Source organism: Macrobrachium nipponense, chromosome 38 (assembly GCF_015104395.2).
Source record: "Macrobrachium nipponense isolate FS-2020 chromosome 38, ASM1510439v2, whole genome shotgun sequence".
In the NCBI taxonomy this organism is placed as follows: domain Eukaryota; kingdom Metazoa; phylum Arthropoda; class Malacostraca; order Decapoda; family Palaemonidae; genus Macrobrachium; species Macrobrachium nipponense.
This window is the reverse complement of record NC_061098.1, coordinates 18818712-18836533: the sequence shown is the minus strand read 5'-3', so window position 1 is coordinate 18836533 and position 17822 is coordinate 18818712. Positions and strand designations below refer to the sequence as shown.

At 41.6% G+C, this 17822-nt stretch overlaps 2 protein-coding genes across 2 annotated transcripts in view; both read left to right on the top strand.

Annotated features, from left to right (window-relative positions):
• Nucleotides 1-17822, top strand: part of LOC135209479 (carnitine O-palmitoyltransferase 2, mitochondrial-like) — a 74951-nt gene that overhangs the window by 29031 nt on the left and 28098 nt on the right. The window lies entirely within an intron of this gene.
• The window catches only part of LOC135209692 (carnitine O-palmitoyltransferase 2, mitochondrial-like), a 75096-nt gene continuing 59050 nt past the window's right edge, over nucleotides 1777-17822 (top strand). The window contains exons 1-5 of the mRNA XM_064242441.1: nucleotides 1777-1843; nucleotides 4390-4442; nucleotides 4865-4959; nucleotides 5631-5776; nucleotides 8715-8884. Of these exons, the coding sequence (XP_064098511.1) occupies nucleotides 1799-1843; nucleotides 4390-4442; nucleotides 4865-4959; nucleotides 5631-5776; nucleotides 8715-8884 (509 nt within the window). The 5' untranslated portion in view covers nucleotides 1777-1798. The remainder of the gene's footprint in view (nucleotides 1844-4389; nucleotides 4443-4864; nucleotides 4960-5630; nucleotides 5777-8714; nucleotides 8885-17822) is intronic.

Below are 17822 nucleotides of genomic sequence, written 5' to 3'. Positions count from 1 at the left end.
AAAAGTAATGTGAAAAGTAAAAAAGAAATCTTACTTAATTTGTAAAGAAAAACTAGAAAATAAAAGAAATTTCTAAACTGTGAAAATACCGCACGAGCACCTGAGGTGCCGTTGCAAAGCTGAAGTCTAAAGGATATCTGTAGGTACCCTGAACCCTGGACAGTGAAAAGAAAGTTTTCGGCTAAAAACGGTATGTGAAATGGCGAAATATTTTATAAAATATTTTCATTAATTTATGGTATTAAATGAATAACGTAGCTTTACCGACAGGAAAATGTATTGAGGTTACGCCAATAAATCTTGTGATTCTGAGATGGGTTTATAGTAATAGCTATATTCTCTTGATATCCACCGGTGGGCTGTGAGGTTATGCCTATTGTAGCCTAGTAGTTTAGTAGCTAGGTACTACTACTAGCTACTACCTAGTAGTATCTTAGATTAAAGCCACTTTCATGCATACTAGTTCCTTGACTTGATCATTTTGTTAAATTTAACTCTGTATAAAAATTTGGACCTCATTTACTATTTCTAGGGTTAGGCCTATTCTAATCTAATCCGTGCTTGACTAGCCCCCCCCCCCCCCCCAGCCCCCCCCCCCCCCCCCCCCCCCCCCCCCCCCCCCCCCCCCCCCCCCCCCCCCCCCCCCCCCCCCCCCCCCCCCCCCCCCCCCCCCCCCCCCCCTGCTTTGCTATTAAGCCTCTTAGGTTAATATTTAGGCTAAGTAGCCTAGTAAGTACTATTTACAATGTGTGGTATTCTTTTATTCTATACTAGCTAGCTACTAAATGATAAGATAAGGTTTTTCTGTTGGTTTTTAATGTAGGGTTACCTAGGTTTTTAATGAATTCAGCTAGGGGAAACAACCGACTGGACTAGCTGATCCAGTTTTCACCGCTTGTTGATCCACCCTCTGAAAAAGTACTTTAACACGTCCTGACACTGGAGATGGGTACCAGTCATGAGCATTCGGTGGTGGGAGCAACACCTCGAGACCTCTAATCTCCTTTCGAAGTGAGCAAAAGTACTTTTTCGTAGGGTGGATCAACAAGAGGGCAAGACTGGATCAGGTAGTCCACTCAGTTGTTTCCCCTAATGTAAGGCCCTAGTGGGACCTGAAGTTAGGTATTTAGGGTAAAAAACCGCATGGTACAGGGGTGGACCATGTACGATCAATGTGTACAACCCCCAAGAAAAGTACATTAGGTATAACGCGTCCTGACACCGGAGAGTAGAGGTCTTTAGCTCTCCGTTTCTCACCACAACAAGTCGCGTCTGATGCCCATCTCCGATGTCAGGACGCGTTATAATGTACTTTTTTTGGGGTTGTACACATTGATCGTACATGGTCCACCCCTGTACCATGCGGTTTTTTACCCTATATATTACCTATACCTATTAGCTAGGTATAGGCAAGGAGGCACCACAGTTGATCATCCTAACTTTGAGCTTTACTATAGAAGATTGGCTCCATCTACTCTCCTTTTTAACAAAAGGTGGCAGGCCAGTGGTTAAGCTGTCATCTGAACCAATCATTTTATAACTGACCCAAATATTTGTCATTTTTTTCCCATATTTTTCAGGCAGCTCTTGGTTCTCCAGAGTTGATGATTCTTAGAGTGCGGGTACAAACACCTAGCACCCTGGCTTAGAGCCTTATTAATCTTGCATCTCGGTGCCAGATTGTGTAGGAGAATTCTGGTTTTTATATTTAGGAAAAAATACAATTTACTGTAGAAATTATAGCTATGCATATTTTCTTTTTATTTCAGGCTGGTTGCATCTCAATCCCAAAGGAAAGATGTTGATTACAAAATGCAGAGATATGAACAAATTGCTGCCTCATGTAAGTTTTCTTTAATTTTTTCGTTGCATTTACAATTTTCTTGAATAGAAAGAGACCTGGCTGTTCCCTAGAAAAATATTTTCTTGACAGTACTTTTCCCTTTTGAATTCAAAGTGATATACTACAGTAAACCCTCAATCATTTGCAGTTCCCCTGTCTGCACTGTGCAATTTATCATGCTGCTTTCATTTCTGCCATTTACTATAGTATATTACCAAAATTGCACAAGATCGCAATAATTTGAATGAATGCTCTGTAAAGAGTGGATGTGGAAAGCCAAGATTGAACTGTGTATAACTGTCCACATGGGGATATTATGGAGGAGTTATGAAGTTCCATTTGACAACGTCTGTGTGAGAGAGAGAGAGAGAGAGAGAGAGAGAGAGAGAGAGAGAGAGAGAGAGAGAGAGAGAGAGAGAGAGTGGGGGTAATTGGTGGTTGGATGGTTAACAATTGGATTGCTGTGGGTGAGTTCTGAGCTGTCTGCTGGTGCTGTTGGAGTTTAGAGTTCTGTGTTTTGAGTGAGTCTTTAGTGGGTCTTAGTCAGAAGCTGTGAGAGACAGTAGTGTTGGCAGCATTTTAGTGAAGGTATTGATATTCAGCTTAGTTGTGTGTTTTAGTTTGTTATTTGGTTGTTATCAAGTTAGTGTTATTTGCTTAGTTGTGTTGTTGAGTTTTTGTTGTTATATGTGAGGTTGTGTTCCTTGGTTGTTTGCTGTGTTGTTAGGTTGTGGTTGTGTTCCTTGGTTGTTTGCTGTCTTGTTGAGTTGTGTTGTGTTCCTTGGTTGTTATTGTTAAGTTGTTGGGTTGCAGTCCTTTGGGTGTTGTGTTGTTGGGTTGTGGCTCTTGGTGGTTGTTGTTAGCGTTTCAGCAACCTTGACCGGCGGACAGCACAGCATAGCCCTGGAGTATCTGGAGTTGGTAAGTACGTACATGTGTTTTTGTCTATGTTTTTTTGTTTGTGTGGATATAGTAGGGCTAGGTCAATGTCTTGCTTGTATGCTGTAGTATAAAGAGGAAGTGTGACTTGGTGAGTTGGGCAGGTGGAGTGATTAGGTTTATGTTTTTTAAGCTTGTGATCCCGCCACATTATAGCCTTCAAGTTAATGCACAGAGATTTCCAATTTATTAGAATTAAATATTACTGTACATATACTTTTTTGAGAGAGAGAGAGAGATTGATTTTGTTGTCTTTTTATTCATTATTCTTGGGCTAACTGTACATTATATGCAGTACAGCTCATATGATTGGCTAATGATACTACAACTATATACTGTACTGTCCTTTTATTTAAAATGGGAGCTGCAGAAAATGTAAGTACTACATGGGAGTTTTAGAGAGTGAGGTGCATTAGCATCATTCTTTCATATACTGGTGCTGCTTTTCAGTGAATCTGGTTTGCTTCGGGAGTAAAGGAGATCAGGGATCAATTGTGAATGTGAAAGATCTCTGTTGAAATACAATTTTTATGAAAAAAATGACAAACAAGAGAACCAGCTATACAAGGTCCAAGTTATACTATACTAGCATTAGGAAATTGATAAATCTCCGGTGGAAGTAGACATCCACACCAGGAGAAATGGTATTCTAGTCAAAGGAAAGCGCAAAGACCTAAACAGTAACATAGATTTTATCAGTATTCAAAGCTTAATTTTGCCACTTATGCTGCCATATTGTAATTTCTGTTAATCATAGCTAACATAATGCACTTAAGATTTTAAAGAAAAATTGCACATTGACTTGACATCTCTGCTTGACTGAATCAAATGAATACATTGATATATATATATTACTCCATTACATATCAGCTGCATTCCTTTGGTGGTACATATTTAGCTGAGCTACTTTTTTTAGATGGTATTTATTTTGCAGATTAATCTCTTACATTAAATACTTTGTAAATTTCAGTTTAGTTTATGATTACTAGTATATGAAATGGTTATACATGCTGTGGGATACCTTTGGAATGTTTCAATTGGTAGTTTTGTACGAATAGAATCTGTTACTTAGAATGGTAGATAAATTAGTTTCTGATAAGTTGGGACAGCTGTAGTAAAGTAGCTAAGGGACCTAAGCACACAGTATATACTGGGTAATCCCAATATATACTGTGTGCTTGGTTCCCTTAAGGTGGTTAGCACTTTTGAGTTTCTACTATTACTGGATTGAAAATCAGGCCAATGCATTGTTCTATAGGTAAGGTAAACAGAGACTTTTCGGTTTTTGTGCACCAGAGTATTAAATTGTTCCAGAAGACTCTCTTTTAGGGTCTGCATTTTAAAATATAAAAACAATTTTAGGGCTGAACCAGTGTTTGTGCGGAGACTTATCACCAGCAGGATTGCTTCTGTCCAGTTGATATCACAGTTGTTGTGCAGTTCCTCATTAAAAGTTAATTATATAATGATTGACTAATTAGATACAGCGCATTTTGATCTACCAATGAATTATTTGAATAAGGGAAACTAGGGCTTGAGTGATGCAGCAGGATTTTTGAATTAGTATTCTTTGAAAAAATAATACTTACTATATCTGTATTTTTCAGGTTCACAAAAATGGTGGCTCCTTGGTGGTGAGGTGCCTCTCTCTAAGTCCAAGGTAGGTTTATTTTATGGTTGGTTATATGTAGGCGACATTGTCTGTGGTCTGTTGTCCATGATTATAATTTGTCTCTTCTGTTAAACTGAGATAAGATAATAGTTACTGGTACTTTAACTGTATTAAATATTTATCATTGAACTCCAGCATTAAAAAAAATGCATTATAGTATGTTGTTAATAATGTCTGCTATTGTTGTAATAGTACTTCCTTTGTTTGATGACGATGTAGCTTTGTATACGTAATGATAAGCGGGAAAATTTGTATTGTAAGCTTCCACCTCTAGAATTTTTTACCACTGTATTTCCATTACATATTTATATGTATGTGTTAAATTAGTCTTGTTAGATTAAATTACTTATGATGTGAATGTTTTTGGTGACACTTTGAGTTGACTGCTTTTTTCATAATGTTTGTTTTAGTTGTTCCAGTACAAAGGAGGAATACCAGTATGTACACAAGTCCAAGGTGCCTACAATGCATTTCCAGAAATCTCTATTACGACTTCCTATCCCAGGTAGTATTCATACTTATAGTTAATTTATATTCAGTACATAAGTTTTCAGTGATATTCAGTAGTTTAGTTGTCATAGCTCAGATAAATATCATAGAAATAAAATTTTTTAATATGTAGTACTGATTTGTATAATAGTAATTGAAGTGAAAACTTAAAAATAGTATAAATTGCTATGAAATCAAATAGCACCTACTAGCATGATTTAATGCTTCTTCTCCAGAAAATGACTAAGTATATTATTATATTAATTTTAAAGCAATTAAGATTGTTGCTCCAAGAATCAAGATATTTTACTTTTACTTTCCATACTCTTTCAAAATCAACTTATGTATTCCCAACCCTAAATAGGAAATACCTAATATTTTGAATATTTCACATACATAGTTTCTATTTTAATGCTTCTTAACCAGTTTTCCTAGTCTGGTTTTCTTTTTAAATTTATTTTTCAAATATACATTTCGTATGGGATCTTTCAACCCTACTGTTATATGAAGTTTAATTTTGATCCTTTTGCAGAAACCCTTTCCAGCCTTGTTTTTGAAATGTTGATATTTGTATTGTTGTGAAAAATTACATTAATTTAAACTCCAAAATTAATGGACAGATAATTATTTGCACATGATAATTAATGATGCACCAAACCCAAAAGTTTGACAAGTTTTATTTTTCAGATTTGGAGAAGACCTGTTCTCGTTACCTGCGATCACAGAAAGCCCTCTTGTCTGATGATGAGTATAAAGTTACAGAAAACATTGTTAATCAGTTTAAGACTGGTCCAGGGTCAGATCTGACTGCAGAGCTCAAACTCAAGGACAAGGTAAGGTTCTTTCATGGAGAGGAAGTGTTGATGAAAGCTTATGGTATTTGTGCTTATTCGTTGTCAGCTATTTTATGAGGTTTCATTGCTGATTGCCATATAGTGGTAGGCACAATTCGACTTTGTCCATTAGTCACCTTGTTTGGTCCACTGAGCTATTGAGGCGACTGTAACCTCTCTCTCAAGAATAAAACCAAAGCCGAGACGCTGCATTTAGTCCACCATTTGCTTTATATACTATTGGTAGGCAAGGCTGTAGTTAGTCCATGAATCACACAGTTTGACTGAAAACTATGATGTGTCTACTGATTTGGTGGAGGATGACCTTGTGTTCTCAAGAAAGAGCGAAGCCAAAATTGAGAAGTCTTATTTGTTTGTTGGCAGTGCATGGTTGTATTTATTCCCAGTCACCAGGGGTTAGTTGAGAGAATCATGCAGGCTTATGAGGTCACTTAAGGTCACCAGTGTGAGGAAACATCATACATAGGTTACAGATGAGCAACTAACTTTGGTAGTGAGCTCTGACCTGCTTTAATGTGGCCTGCAGGCTAAGCAGTAGTTACTTGTGATCTGTTGCCCATGTGGTGGCCATGCAAGTAATGTATGGGCACATGGCTGAGAGAGTGGTTTGTGAGAGGCCGCTGAAACTGCCAGCTGAACCTGGGTTGGCAGGAAAGCTGGAAAGTTGAGGAAGCAGAGTGCTACACCTTAATTTTATCCATCCTTCCATTACCAATGATTTCTGGTGCTTATCCTGAGTAAGGCTACATTTTTTTTCATTTGTAGATTTTGTCTTTTCTTCAAGGAGTAACTTACTCGCAATTACCAAAAGACAAAATTATAAGGAAAAAGATGTATTTATAAAGAAGAAGAAAGTGCCAAATAAGTACTATGAAGAAGGCATTTGTGTAGTACTTTATGAAATGATAGTAGAATTGATCTAGAAAGTTCAGAACATTAACATACAGTGGATACAAATTAAAGATATACGTATAGCAAAATACTACTGTATTTTTCATCAAGACTAGTGAAACTTTACGCAATTTGCATAGGAAGGTTCTAATTATTATTTTTGTGTAACACTATTATAGGAATGTACTTGGAAAAAGTGAAGCAGTACATTAGAATACAGGATATTCTTTGCACATGAAAGAAACACATACATTACTTATTAAATACTGTTCATGAAAATATACATACATGCTGTGAAACGAAATGAACTTCGTATCAAGAGGAAAAGTTTACAATCAATTATGGATGATTATGCCATAAATAACAAATGGATGAAGGTACAAATGCCTTAAAAAAACAGTGACCAAAATGGCTGATCTAAAGGAAGTCTTAACACTTACTTTACCTGGTAACTAGTGATGATAGGTACTTATTGAACTGGCTTGGGAAAACTTATTTACAGGAAAAATAAAGACACAGGTAGTTCATTTGAGTCCTTCCTTGTAGATATTGGTTAAATACTTTTAAGTGATTGAAAATTGTAAATATAAAATAATCCATAAATGATAAAGTTGAAAACTTAGGATTTGACGTAAGTTTTATGTTCTCAGGGAAATACTAACTATTGGCAGTTAGAGGTGTGGCCGATGTTATCCACTCTCCTGCCATAAGCCAGCACTTTTTCTCTAGCCATGATGAGTGGCAAACTGACAATATGTGTTTGTGCACTCTGTCTGACTGGATGTGTGTTCTATCTGATGTAGAGTTCAAGGTTCTGTGCCTTTTGTGTCAGTGGAACCAGTTTTACTGTTCTTCAGGGTTGGGCCTTACATACTCCTGGTCTCCTTATCACATACTCCTGGTCTCCTTATCACTAAAAGAGGTTCAGCAAGGAGCGGAGGAAGGCCAAAAGACATTAGCCAGTATCTTTTGGGGGAATTATTCTGCCTTTTACACTGCTGAATATCTTTTGCTACTTTATCCAGACTACCCTCATTCACTCTTGCCCCTTCTCTTCTCTCTCCTCTGGCTTGTTTTAGGTGGCTATATGCTTGATTGTAGCAAAGCAATCAGATTTTGCTGTCTGATAGCACAGTTGCACTATCCCAGGTATGACTGTGGCTTGTGCTCATGATTGGCCACATGTGCCTCTGTGGCATGGTTCATATGGTGTTGGCTTCCCACCTCGGTGGTCGCAAGTTCGATTCTCGGCCATTCCATTGAGGAGTGAGATGTGCATTTCTGGTGATAGAATTTCACTCTCGACGTGGTTCGGAAGTCATGTAAAGCCGTTGGTCCCATTGCTGAATAACCGCTGGTTCCATGCAATGTAAAAACACCATACAAAACAAAACAAAATGATTGGCCACACATTGATAGATGCCCAGGCCCTCCAAAACTTTTGAAGGAAGGCCCTGACAGGGGAAGATGAAACGAAAGGGGATGACAGGATTCTATCTACATTGTACACCCTGATCTAGAGAATGGGACTGGCCTTGGCCACAGGAACAAAAGGGCAACTCTGGAATATGTGGGTGAGAAGCAGACCAGCAAATGGAAAGAAATCTAAAGGAAGGTATGGTATTGTTGGTAATGGCTTTCTGAGTAAAGCAAGGGAATCTAGCCCGAGATCTGGCAGAATTTCTTGAGCTACTGATCAGAAGGAAAACAAATGCCACAGAACACTTGTGAAAACTAGGAAAGAAGAGCAGTTCTGCCCTCAGTCAGGTCACACTAATGAATAAGTGTCATATTGCTGGCTTAAGATAATGTTCCCTTTTGTTGAGTTTTGTTTATATGCAGATATGGACATTGTAAGGTAATGAATTTTACATTATACCAATTAATTTTGATTAATAGAAGTTGTTATTAAGAATTAATGAAATAATTGCTGGTATTACATGTTTTACTTCATTTACTTAATTTGTAGCATCACAATGATAATTATATCTAACAAATAAAATGGTTTGTTTTTTATTTTTCTTAGGCAAACAAACACACAAGCTATATTTCTGGGCCATGGTTTGACATGTACTTGAGTGACAGGGTTCCTGTAGTGCTTAACTATAATCCCTTTTTGGCCTTTTGGCCTGAGGAAAGACCAGGCTATGGAGATCCAGTTATTAGAGCTACAAATATTTTAATTTCATCCATGAGGTCAGTAAAAACCTTTTATTCTGCAAGATTTTTCTTTTTCTTTTCTGTAATGGCACTGAATGATTGTAGTTTTGGTTTTTATCTCAAAATTTTTATGAGTTTACAGCACAAGTCTCTTAGTAAGAAGTATTTGTGCATCTTGGTAAAAAAAAAAGTGATACTATCCCATATGATTGTAGTAGATCTTGAATGCTTGTGTTGTTTCAAATAACAGATAATTCAGATTTCATTACTGACAGATCTTAACACTCCTTAAGTCTAGTACAGTGCCCAATCGCATTTATTAACATTCCCTTTTCATAGAAGAGTTTTTCCTTTTCTGCTTACTAGCAAAATATGTTTTGTTCATGAAACTTACCTGACAGATATATATATAGCTGTATTCTCCAAAGTCCGACAGAATTTCAAAACTCCCGGCACACGCAGTGGGCAGCCAGGTGGTTAGTACCCATTCCCGCCGCTGGGAGGCGGATATCAGGAACCATTCCCATTTTCTATTCAGATTTTTCTCTGTCGCCGGTAGTGTAAACACCTGTTTCCATTACCTCCGCCTAGGATTTTGAAAACTTCTTATTTGCCTTGAGTATCCTGATTGAATTTTGGTTTGGTTTTTTGGACTGGATTGTTGGCTTGGCATACGCGATAGTGGTTTGATTTGGATTTTGGCTTTGACTTTTCTTTAATAAGATGTCTGGATCTAGTTCTACTAGTTTCAGGGTGTGTGGTGTGCAAGATGTAAGGTGAGGCTACCGAAAGCTTCGGTAGATCTTCACTCTGTGTGCACTAAATGTCGAGGTCATGTGTGTTTGTTGAACGATAGATGCATCAAGTGTGAGGAATTGACAGATCTTGAGTGGAAGGCGTACGATTCTTTATAGAAAGCTTGAGCGTGATAGAATCAGGAGGTCTTCCTCCAGGAGTGCTTCTATGAATAGAAGTCAGGTAATATTGTATCACCATCGACCCCCCGCCCCTGTAGATTTTGATTGAACCTAACCCTGTAGTGTTGTCTTCGGGCAATCAGGAGGTGTAACTACAGAAGGAAAACGTGCTCTCTACGATCATGGAGTCGATTCGTGCCCTGGGAGTCAAAAGTGCTCGCGCTACAATCGTATGTTTTTGTACATGCAACTTCCCCGGCAGATATATACTTAGCTTATGGTCTCTGAGTCCGACAGAAATTCGAATTTCGCGGCACACGCTGCAGGTAGGTCAGGTGATCTACCCCCTGCCGCTGGGTGGCAGGAATAGGAACCGTTCTCGTTCTAGAACCAGATTTTCTCTGTCGCGGTAGTGTCAACATATGTTGTTGCTACCTCCTGACTTGATTTTCGTTTTTCATCGCCATCGATCTTCTGGGCTGTCTTTTGCAGGGAAGTACTGGGTCTTTGGTTCGGCATACGCTTTTATTAACTTTTTAATGAATTTGGCTTCGAAAATTTCGAAGAATATATGACGTGTAACTACCGAAATTTTCGGTAGACACTCACATAGTTTGCAAGAAAGGGAAATAATATTTATTCATTAATATGGTGTAATAAGTGTTAGAATTGATTGAGGAAATATACTGACTTCCTACTTTGGGAGGGAGTCAGTAAAGCATGTAACCTAGATACGTTTCTTTTAAAAGTTTTTTAGAAACTCGTACTAACGAGCAATTAGAGTATTAACAAGTACTAGTAGTTTTGCATCCCTCATCACCTTCTTACTTCGCAGAAACTTCAAATTCATAATTGCAATTTGAAGACAAGGATTGTGGCTCAAAATGCGAGCTATTGAAAGGTAAGAAGTGATTACTAGTGTTCCCCATTGCAGTGGAGGGTGCGTCTGATCGGCTCTGTCTCGCTCCCAGGCCTAGACCTCTTTCAAGCTCCCAAGCCCAGGGGAGAAGGAATGTCGAAAGCCGTAAGGGGGTTTCAGAGAATCCCCACCGGTCAGGCGTCCCCTCGGCAGGTTCTGTAGAGCGTCCCAGACTGCCAAGGATAGCCATTGAAAAGGCATCCTTAAAAAGTGCGTCTCTTCATCTTACATCCGAAAAGACGAAAGAATGTATATGTTTTGATGATCTAGCGCGTTTCTCTGAAAACTAAGAGAACACTGAGCAAGAGCCAGCCAGGAACTTAGGAAGGCCGCGTTCCAGCAAGCTAGCGTGAGCCACGTTCCAACAGCCAGCAGCGAGCCGCGTTCCAGAAAACAGACTAGCGCGAGCCGCGTTCCTACAACCAAACGCGGAGCTTGCTAGCAACTGAGCGCGAGCCGCGTTCTAGAAAATTTTTTCTTTCTTGGCGCAAGGCGCCTTCAAAGAGACGAAGCGCCAGCCGTGGCGCAAATTGCAACAGAAAAACAGACGGCTAGAGCAAGGAGCCTTATAGTACAGTGGCAATCAGAACGATCCTTCCATTGAACGTTTCCGGGCAAGAGGCTCTTTCTAAAAGGGGTCTAGTAGGCGCTCGGAACTATCAGGGTGCACGGGACCTTCCCCACACAAGCGAACGTTCCAGGAGCGAGTCTCCTTTCTAGCTGTGCGGAACATTCAGGCGCGCGGAACTATCCAGGCGCTAGGCGCAAGGAGCCAGGCGCCAGAATATTCCAAATCTTCTTAAGAGAGAGAGGTCAGTCGCGAGGCTCCTCTTTGAGTAATGCGGACACACTTCCTTCATTCATGCTCTTCCCTCGTTATGAAGAGGCAAGCGCTTTGGGAGTTTTTCTTATAAGAATCTCATCGACGTTTGGGTATGATGGCGGATAGGAGAAATATCTACTTCCTTCCGTAAACCCTACAGACGAACAGGAATTCTGTCTCTTCCGCGATTTATGAGGAAATCACGAAGATTTAATTAAAGAGTTCCTGGATTAACTTCCTTCCTTAAGGAGATATATATACTCTTTCTATCATTCTATTAACGAAAAGAACGAAGACATAAAAATTTTCCTTTTATCTGCCTCTGGCAGGGAAAGAAGGTAGTTGAGTAATACTGCTGTATGAGAATACGATACGGCAAATCACACATACCGTAGTTACTTCTTTGTAGAGCACTCAATTATCAGTATCCTTCCAGGAATTTCCTAGGAAGGACTACGCTTAAAGGGATTGTTAAGACAACACCTACTTAGCTTCTAGATTTATCGAAGTCTTGTTTCGCTTAAATATGCATTAATAAGAACTTCCTGAAGTTCGATAATTTTGTAAGATTCCTTTAGTTAATGGAGTAGCTGGCAACTCTGAAGAGTAAGGCCAGGACGGCTAACGAGACTGCTATCGCGCCTTAGAGACCAAACGCAGTACATGTAGGTGTCGGTCAGAGTGGTTGGTTACATGTCTCTCTCCTGCGGGATGGAATAACTAACCGTGTCTCTCCCCTACAATCGCGGTTTTAGCCTCGGATTGAGGGGGATAGTTAAGCAAACATAAAATAAAATATTGTCTGCCTTTTGCTAAAAGAAGCTTTCAATAAGAAAGATATTACAACCTTTCAATGCTGTTTACCGTAGGTAACATTATTAAAGGATTCTAAACGCAGTGGAACTCTATATATATGATGCTCTCATGCTTACGAAAGCATGGCTTATTAGAGTACATGCTTAGTGAGAGATGAATGTAGTAGAAGAGAATTCACTTTAAGACTACGGTATGGTCAAGTCTTATGCTCATTACCGAGGTTAACTACAGAATTCCCTAGTATCCTTACAAAGGTTTCCTAGATTAATGCTGTTTACCACAACGTGTGACAGTATTATAAGGAGTCTAATACGGCAGAGCACGAAATAATATAATTCTCTCATCCTTTCGAGAAACGCACACAACCTTTTTAGAATCGGAATATTGCTCAAGAGAAAGATGGGTGAGTCGGATGGGACATTCTCTTAGTGGCAGAAGTTGTTTCCCTGAATGGACTATACTACGTATATAAAAGTTTTTCCTACTAAGAACGGAATTAATTAACACGTGAAGGATGTCGGGTACCATAAGGGCACAGATGTTCTGGCACATAACCTTAAAAGAACTAGAAGGAAGCGCCAGCCTGCGCAAAGCGTCAGAAGCGCCAGCCTGGCGCAAATTGCGCCAGAAGCGCCAGCCTGGCGCAATGCGCCAGAAGTACCATCCAAGATATTTTCTCGTTTTTAGCGAGTTATTAACCTAAGAGTCCAGTAGTGGTTGGTTTGGTGTTTGCTTCTCACCTCGGTGTCGCGGGTTCGATTCTCGGCCATTCCATTGAGGAGTGAGAGATGTGGATTTCTGTGATAGAAGTTCACTCTCGACGTGGTTCGGAAGTCACGTAAAAACACCATACAAACAAACAAACAAACCAGTAGCCTCTCGGAGGCTCGGTAACGGCAAGATTCGTTCCTGATTTCGTTACCCATTTAATAATCGGAAAGGGGTCGCTTACAAGAATGATGAAATGATTTTTTTTAATCACTTAGGCCAATTCCACGACTCTCATATCGCAAAGAGCATCGAGAATCTCTTTTTTCGCCCCTGTTCGCGTTAACAAAGAGAACCTATTTGGGAACAGACACGGAACGTAACGATCCTAAAGGTTCGATGCAAGATTTTGCATGTCCGTGAGAAACCTTCTCGATCGAAGATAATAACTGTTAACGTATGTCTAACATTTATTGAAAAGAGTTTTGAGAACCTGCGGAAAGTCTTCATAGATCTCTTCGCAAGGTAGAAGACGAACAGGCTTCCTATAGACTGCTTCCTTTCCTCGAACCAAGAGAGGTAGCAATATACGACATCTTTAATTTAAAGAAGGGGAATAAACTTTAGTCTTTTTTCCCCTAGTTATAATTCTTAACAGATATTAAGATAAATGGGCGTCAAAGAAAGAGAGGATGAATGCCTCATTTTGGCCTTAGAGAGGTTGGATTCACAGAAGTCACGTTCTTCTCACAGCATGTTTCGTAAGGCTTTTCCAAGAGTATCTGGATATTCTATCAGAATCTATTATAAATAGACCTGAAAAACCTCTCCACTCTGAGTCTTTCCACGTGCAGACTGACCAGAAAGTGGACATGAATGAGATGATTTTTCAAGGTAAATGACAATAGTCATGGCTAAGACATAGAATTGCTGCAGATCGTGCTAGATGGAATGAGGAAACTGTCCTCTTCCGATACCTCTGTGAACCACATAGCGAGGTTTTTTCTTCACTTTCAGAGGGAAGAATCACCTATGTATATATCTGCTATCAAAGAACGCAGTAAAAGGCTATACTCTTGTCTCACAAGGGGAATTAGAGATAACAGAGGATTAAGATCTTCGGGATCTATACGATACCGCAATAACGACAAAGAGTAGGGATATCATGTACTTCGAATGGAATTTTTTTTTTGTGGCCACAGATTCCGTGTTCCTCCGACAAAATGGACTGCTGCCTCATCAAACTTCTTTGAGGAGTTTATGAGGAATTCTTTGTTTCTCTTAGCCCTAAACTACCAAGAGACAACGTGAATTTTTTGTGCATTGGAATCTCGCATCAGATTCAATGGAGACTCGGCAATGGGTTCTTGCCAGCATAGTATGTCTGGCAAAAGAACTAAATCCCTCTATTCCTGACGCAACGCTTTCAGATAGAATTTAGTTGCCAGGCAGGGTACTTACATTTTCATCTACAGAAGAAGAGATGGTTTAAACGTTTGCCTACAGAGTCTTCGGGTGCGATGAGGCTCAAAATGCTTCCCAGAAGGTATTCAGAAGAATACAATAATAGCTAGAAATCAGGGTCCGTTCCTCCCCAATTTCAGCTCAGTCTCTCCTTCGACTTCCAGACTCCTTCCCTTCCTTCGGGCAAGGATAGGGAAGATTCTGCAACGAGGAACCTCATCAACATGTAAGAAGAGATCTCGTTAGCAAAAGAAGTGTTCACGAAGGATCCTCCTCGGAGGAAGACTCTTCTCTCTCGTATTGTTAGATATCCTGCGTCTACTGGGTGTAGCTGACTAAAATCACCTCCCCTTGCCAGGGGCCAAAAGCTCAAAGGGGAAGAATTTCTTCCACCCTTCTCCAGTCTCCTGATAACTATGTGGTTGTTCAGGACTCTCGGACAATGTAGCGCCAGCCAGGGCCAAACCCTGCCAATAACAGGCGAAAAAACGCCAGAGTCGGACAGTTTCCAAGGAACTCTGTCATGGCCGATAACTGAGAAGGAGCGGGCCTCCATCCACCTGGCGCGAAATGCGCCGGACGAGGCTGAACAAATCGGGGGGGGGGGGGGGGGGGGGGGGGGGGGGGGGGGACAGATATAAGAGTGTCCGATGTGGACATCGCCAGACAGCCTAGAGACTCTTCCAAGCTCGAAGCTCCAGGCAAGTGTGGAGGACCAAGCCAGGTGCGAGGCGCCAGCCAGGCTCTAGGAGCCAGCCAGGCTCTAGGAGGCCAGCCAGGCTCTAGGAGCCAGCCAGGCTCTAGGAGCAGCCAGGCTCTAGGAGCCAGCCAGGCTCTAGAAGCCAGCCAGGCTCTAGAAGCCAGCCAGGCGCCATCCAGGTGCCAGGCTCCTTCAAGGCTAGGCTCCAGTCAGGATTGAGGATCCATCCAGGCGCAAGGCTCCTTCCAGTAAAGAGAAACCTAAAGCTCTGTCATGTAAGAGGGCTAGTCCCCATTGATATGATACAGGTAAGGCTCTGCCATGTAAGTGGGTCAGCCCCCATTGGCACGATCCGAGAAGGCTCTGTCGTGTAAGCGGGCTAGTCCCCATTGACATGATCCAGAAGGGTTTGTCAGTCATAGGTCCCTACCTCGCTGAAACTCTTGAGGCATGCAGACTCATAGACAGTAATCATGAAGTCTTCTGCCAAGCTCCAGGCGCAAGGCGCCAGCAGACGCAAGGCTCCAGCAGGCGCGAGGCGCTAGCCGGAGGAGAGCCATCAGCCGCCACCATGGCGCCGAGGCGCAGAGGCTCCAGCAGGCGCAAGGCTCCAGCCAGGCGCGAGGCGATAGCCAGGCTCCAGGCTTCACCCAGAAGAGATCTATATCAAAGAATGCCCTGGCCTTCTTTGAGACAATGTGATCTCCTAAGCACTTGACAAGTGCATTGATGATTCCTTCAAACAGCTGAGAATTAAAAGCGCATGAAGTGCGAGCTTTTCTGTATTCTTGTTCTTTCCTTAACAATATGTCATAAGGACATATTAGCTGTCACATACGGGAGATGCAACTCTGTGTTGACTTCCCATATCCGAAGGATGTCAAGATAACCTACGAGAGATCCTTCTTCTCTTGGTTGATACGTGTCTGCGGATACATTGCTTGGATAGGGAGCGATACTGATCCTTAACTAGTGAGTTAATTTAGTTTAACGTCGTGTTTTTTTTTTCTTTGGGGTTGTTTGAAAGGATTTGGGAAAATCTCTTTTCAACTTAAGCACACCCTCGTGTTAGATCAGGTGATCGGGATCGGTGTTGTGCTCCTTAATTATGCCACTAGGCATAGGGATATTGTCATGTAAGAGGCTCTGTCGAGTAAATGGATAAGACCCCATCGACAGACCACAAGAACTCTTAGCCATAGGTCACATCCTCGCTGAGGCTCTTGAGGCGAAGCAGATTCCTAGGCATTAGCCATGGAATCTTCCGCCTGAACAAGTAGGAAACCAAGGTTTATTTATTTATTACCTACAACGTATGTTGTTTACCTGTCTATTCAGTAAATAGTTGTCTCTTACCCACCACCAAGGGTGTCAATCAGCTAAGTATATATCTGCCGGGGAAGTTGCATGTACAAAAATGATATTGTTAAAATACAATAAAGTTTTTGTACATACTTACCCGCAGATATATACTGAATGGCCCACCCAGCCTCCCCTCAGGAGACAGGTGGAAGAGAAAATCTGGTTCTAGAACGGAACGGTTCCTATTCCTGCCACCCAGCGGCAGGGGGGTAGATCACCTGACCTACCTGCAGCGTGTGCCGCGAAATTCGAATTTCTGTCGGACGTCAGAGACATAAGCTAAGTATATATCTGCCAGGTAAGTATGTACAAAACTTTATTGTATTCTAACAATATCATTTTGAAGTGCAATGAAAGTGTTGGTGCATCTAGTGTTGTGGAGGGGGCGTCAGATCGGTCCCATAATGCCTCCAGGTCTAGACCTCTGTTGGACTCCCAGGACTTAGGGAGTGGGCAAGTCGAAAGCCGAAGGAGGGTTACGGGAACTAAAAGCCGGTCTGACGTCCCTTCGGCAGAACCTGTGGACGCTTCCCAGACTGCCAAGGATCGTGCGCGGGCACGAATCCTTAAAGAATGTTTCTCATCCTCCGAGGCGTCCTCCCCTCACCGGGGTTGGAGCTCTCGGAGAGCCTCTCGCGAGGAGAGCGGCAAGGGCGCAAGACGTTGCACAGGCGGCCGTCGTCCTTGTCGCCCTCTTAAGAGAGGTTTTAGAGAAGAGGACGCTTCACGTCCTCCTTCTCAACCTTCTTTTCATTCGTCACCTGAATATTTTGAAGCCTTCCTACCACAGAAAAGGACCAAGACTTCATCGGAGGAGGACGCTTTTGAGCGCCCAAGTCGCTCTAAATTTGCCCCTGAGACAAAGGAGAGGGCATTCCCTCGCCCGTCTTCCTCTCACAGGATTAGTCCTTCTGATCAAGAATTTTCTCCGTCAAGGGAGATACTGATGGATATGCAAAAACAGTTGGCGTCCTATTTTGCAAAGAGAGAGACAGAACCCTGTCGTCGGAGGAAGTTCTGGTGGCTGCCTGTCAAGAGAACCAGGCAGACCCTGGCTCCTTCTCCTCGTTCTTCGGCCTCTTCGTCACCTTCTAGCAGCCGACTCATTCGAGAACGTGAAAGCGTTCCTTTTGAGAGAGTGTCTAGGAGAGACGGGCATGACAAAGACGTGAGTTGTCGCACAGGCGGCCGGCGTCTTTGTCAAGAGGTCGTGAACGTCCAGAAATCTCCGACTGACGATCATCGTTCGAAGTTTTCCACTCGTG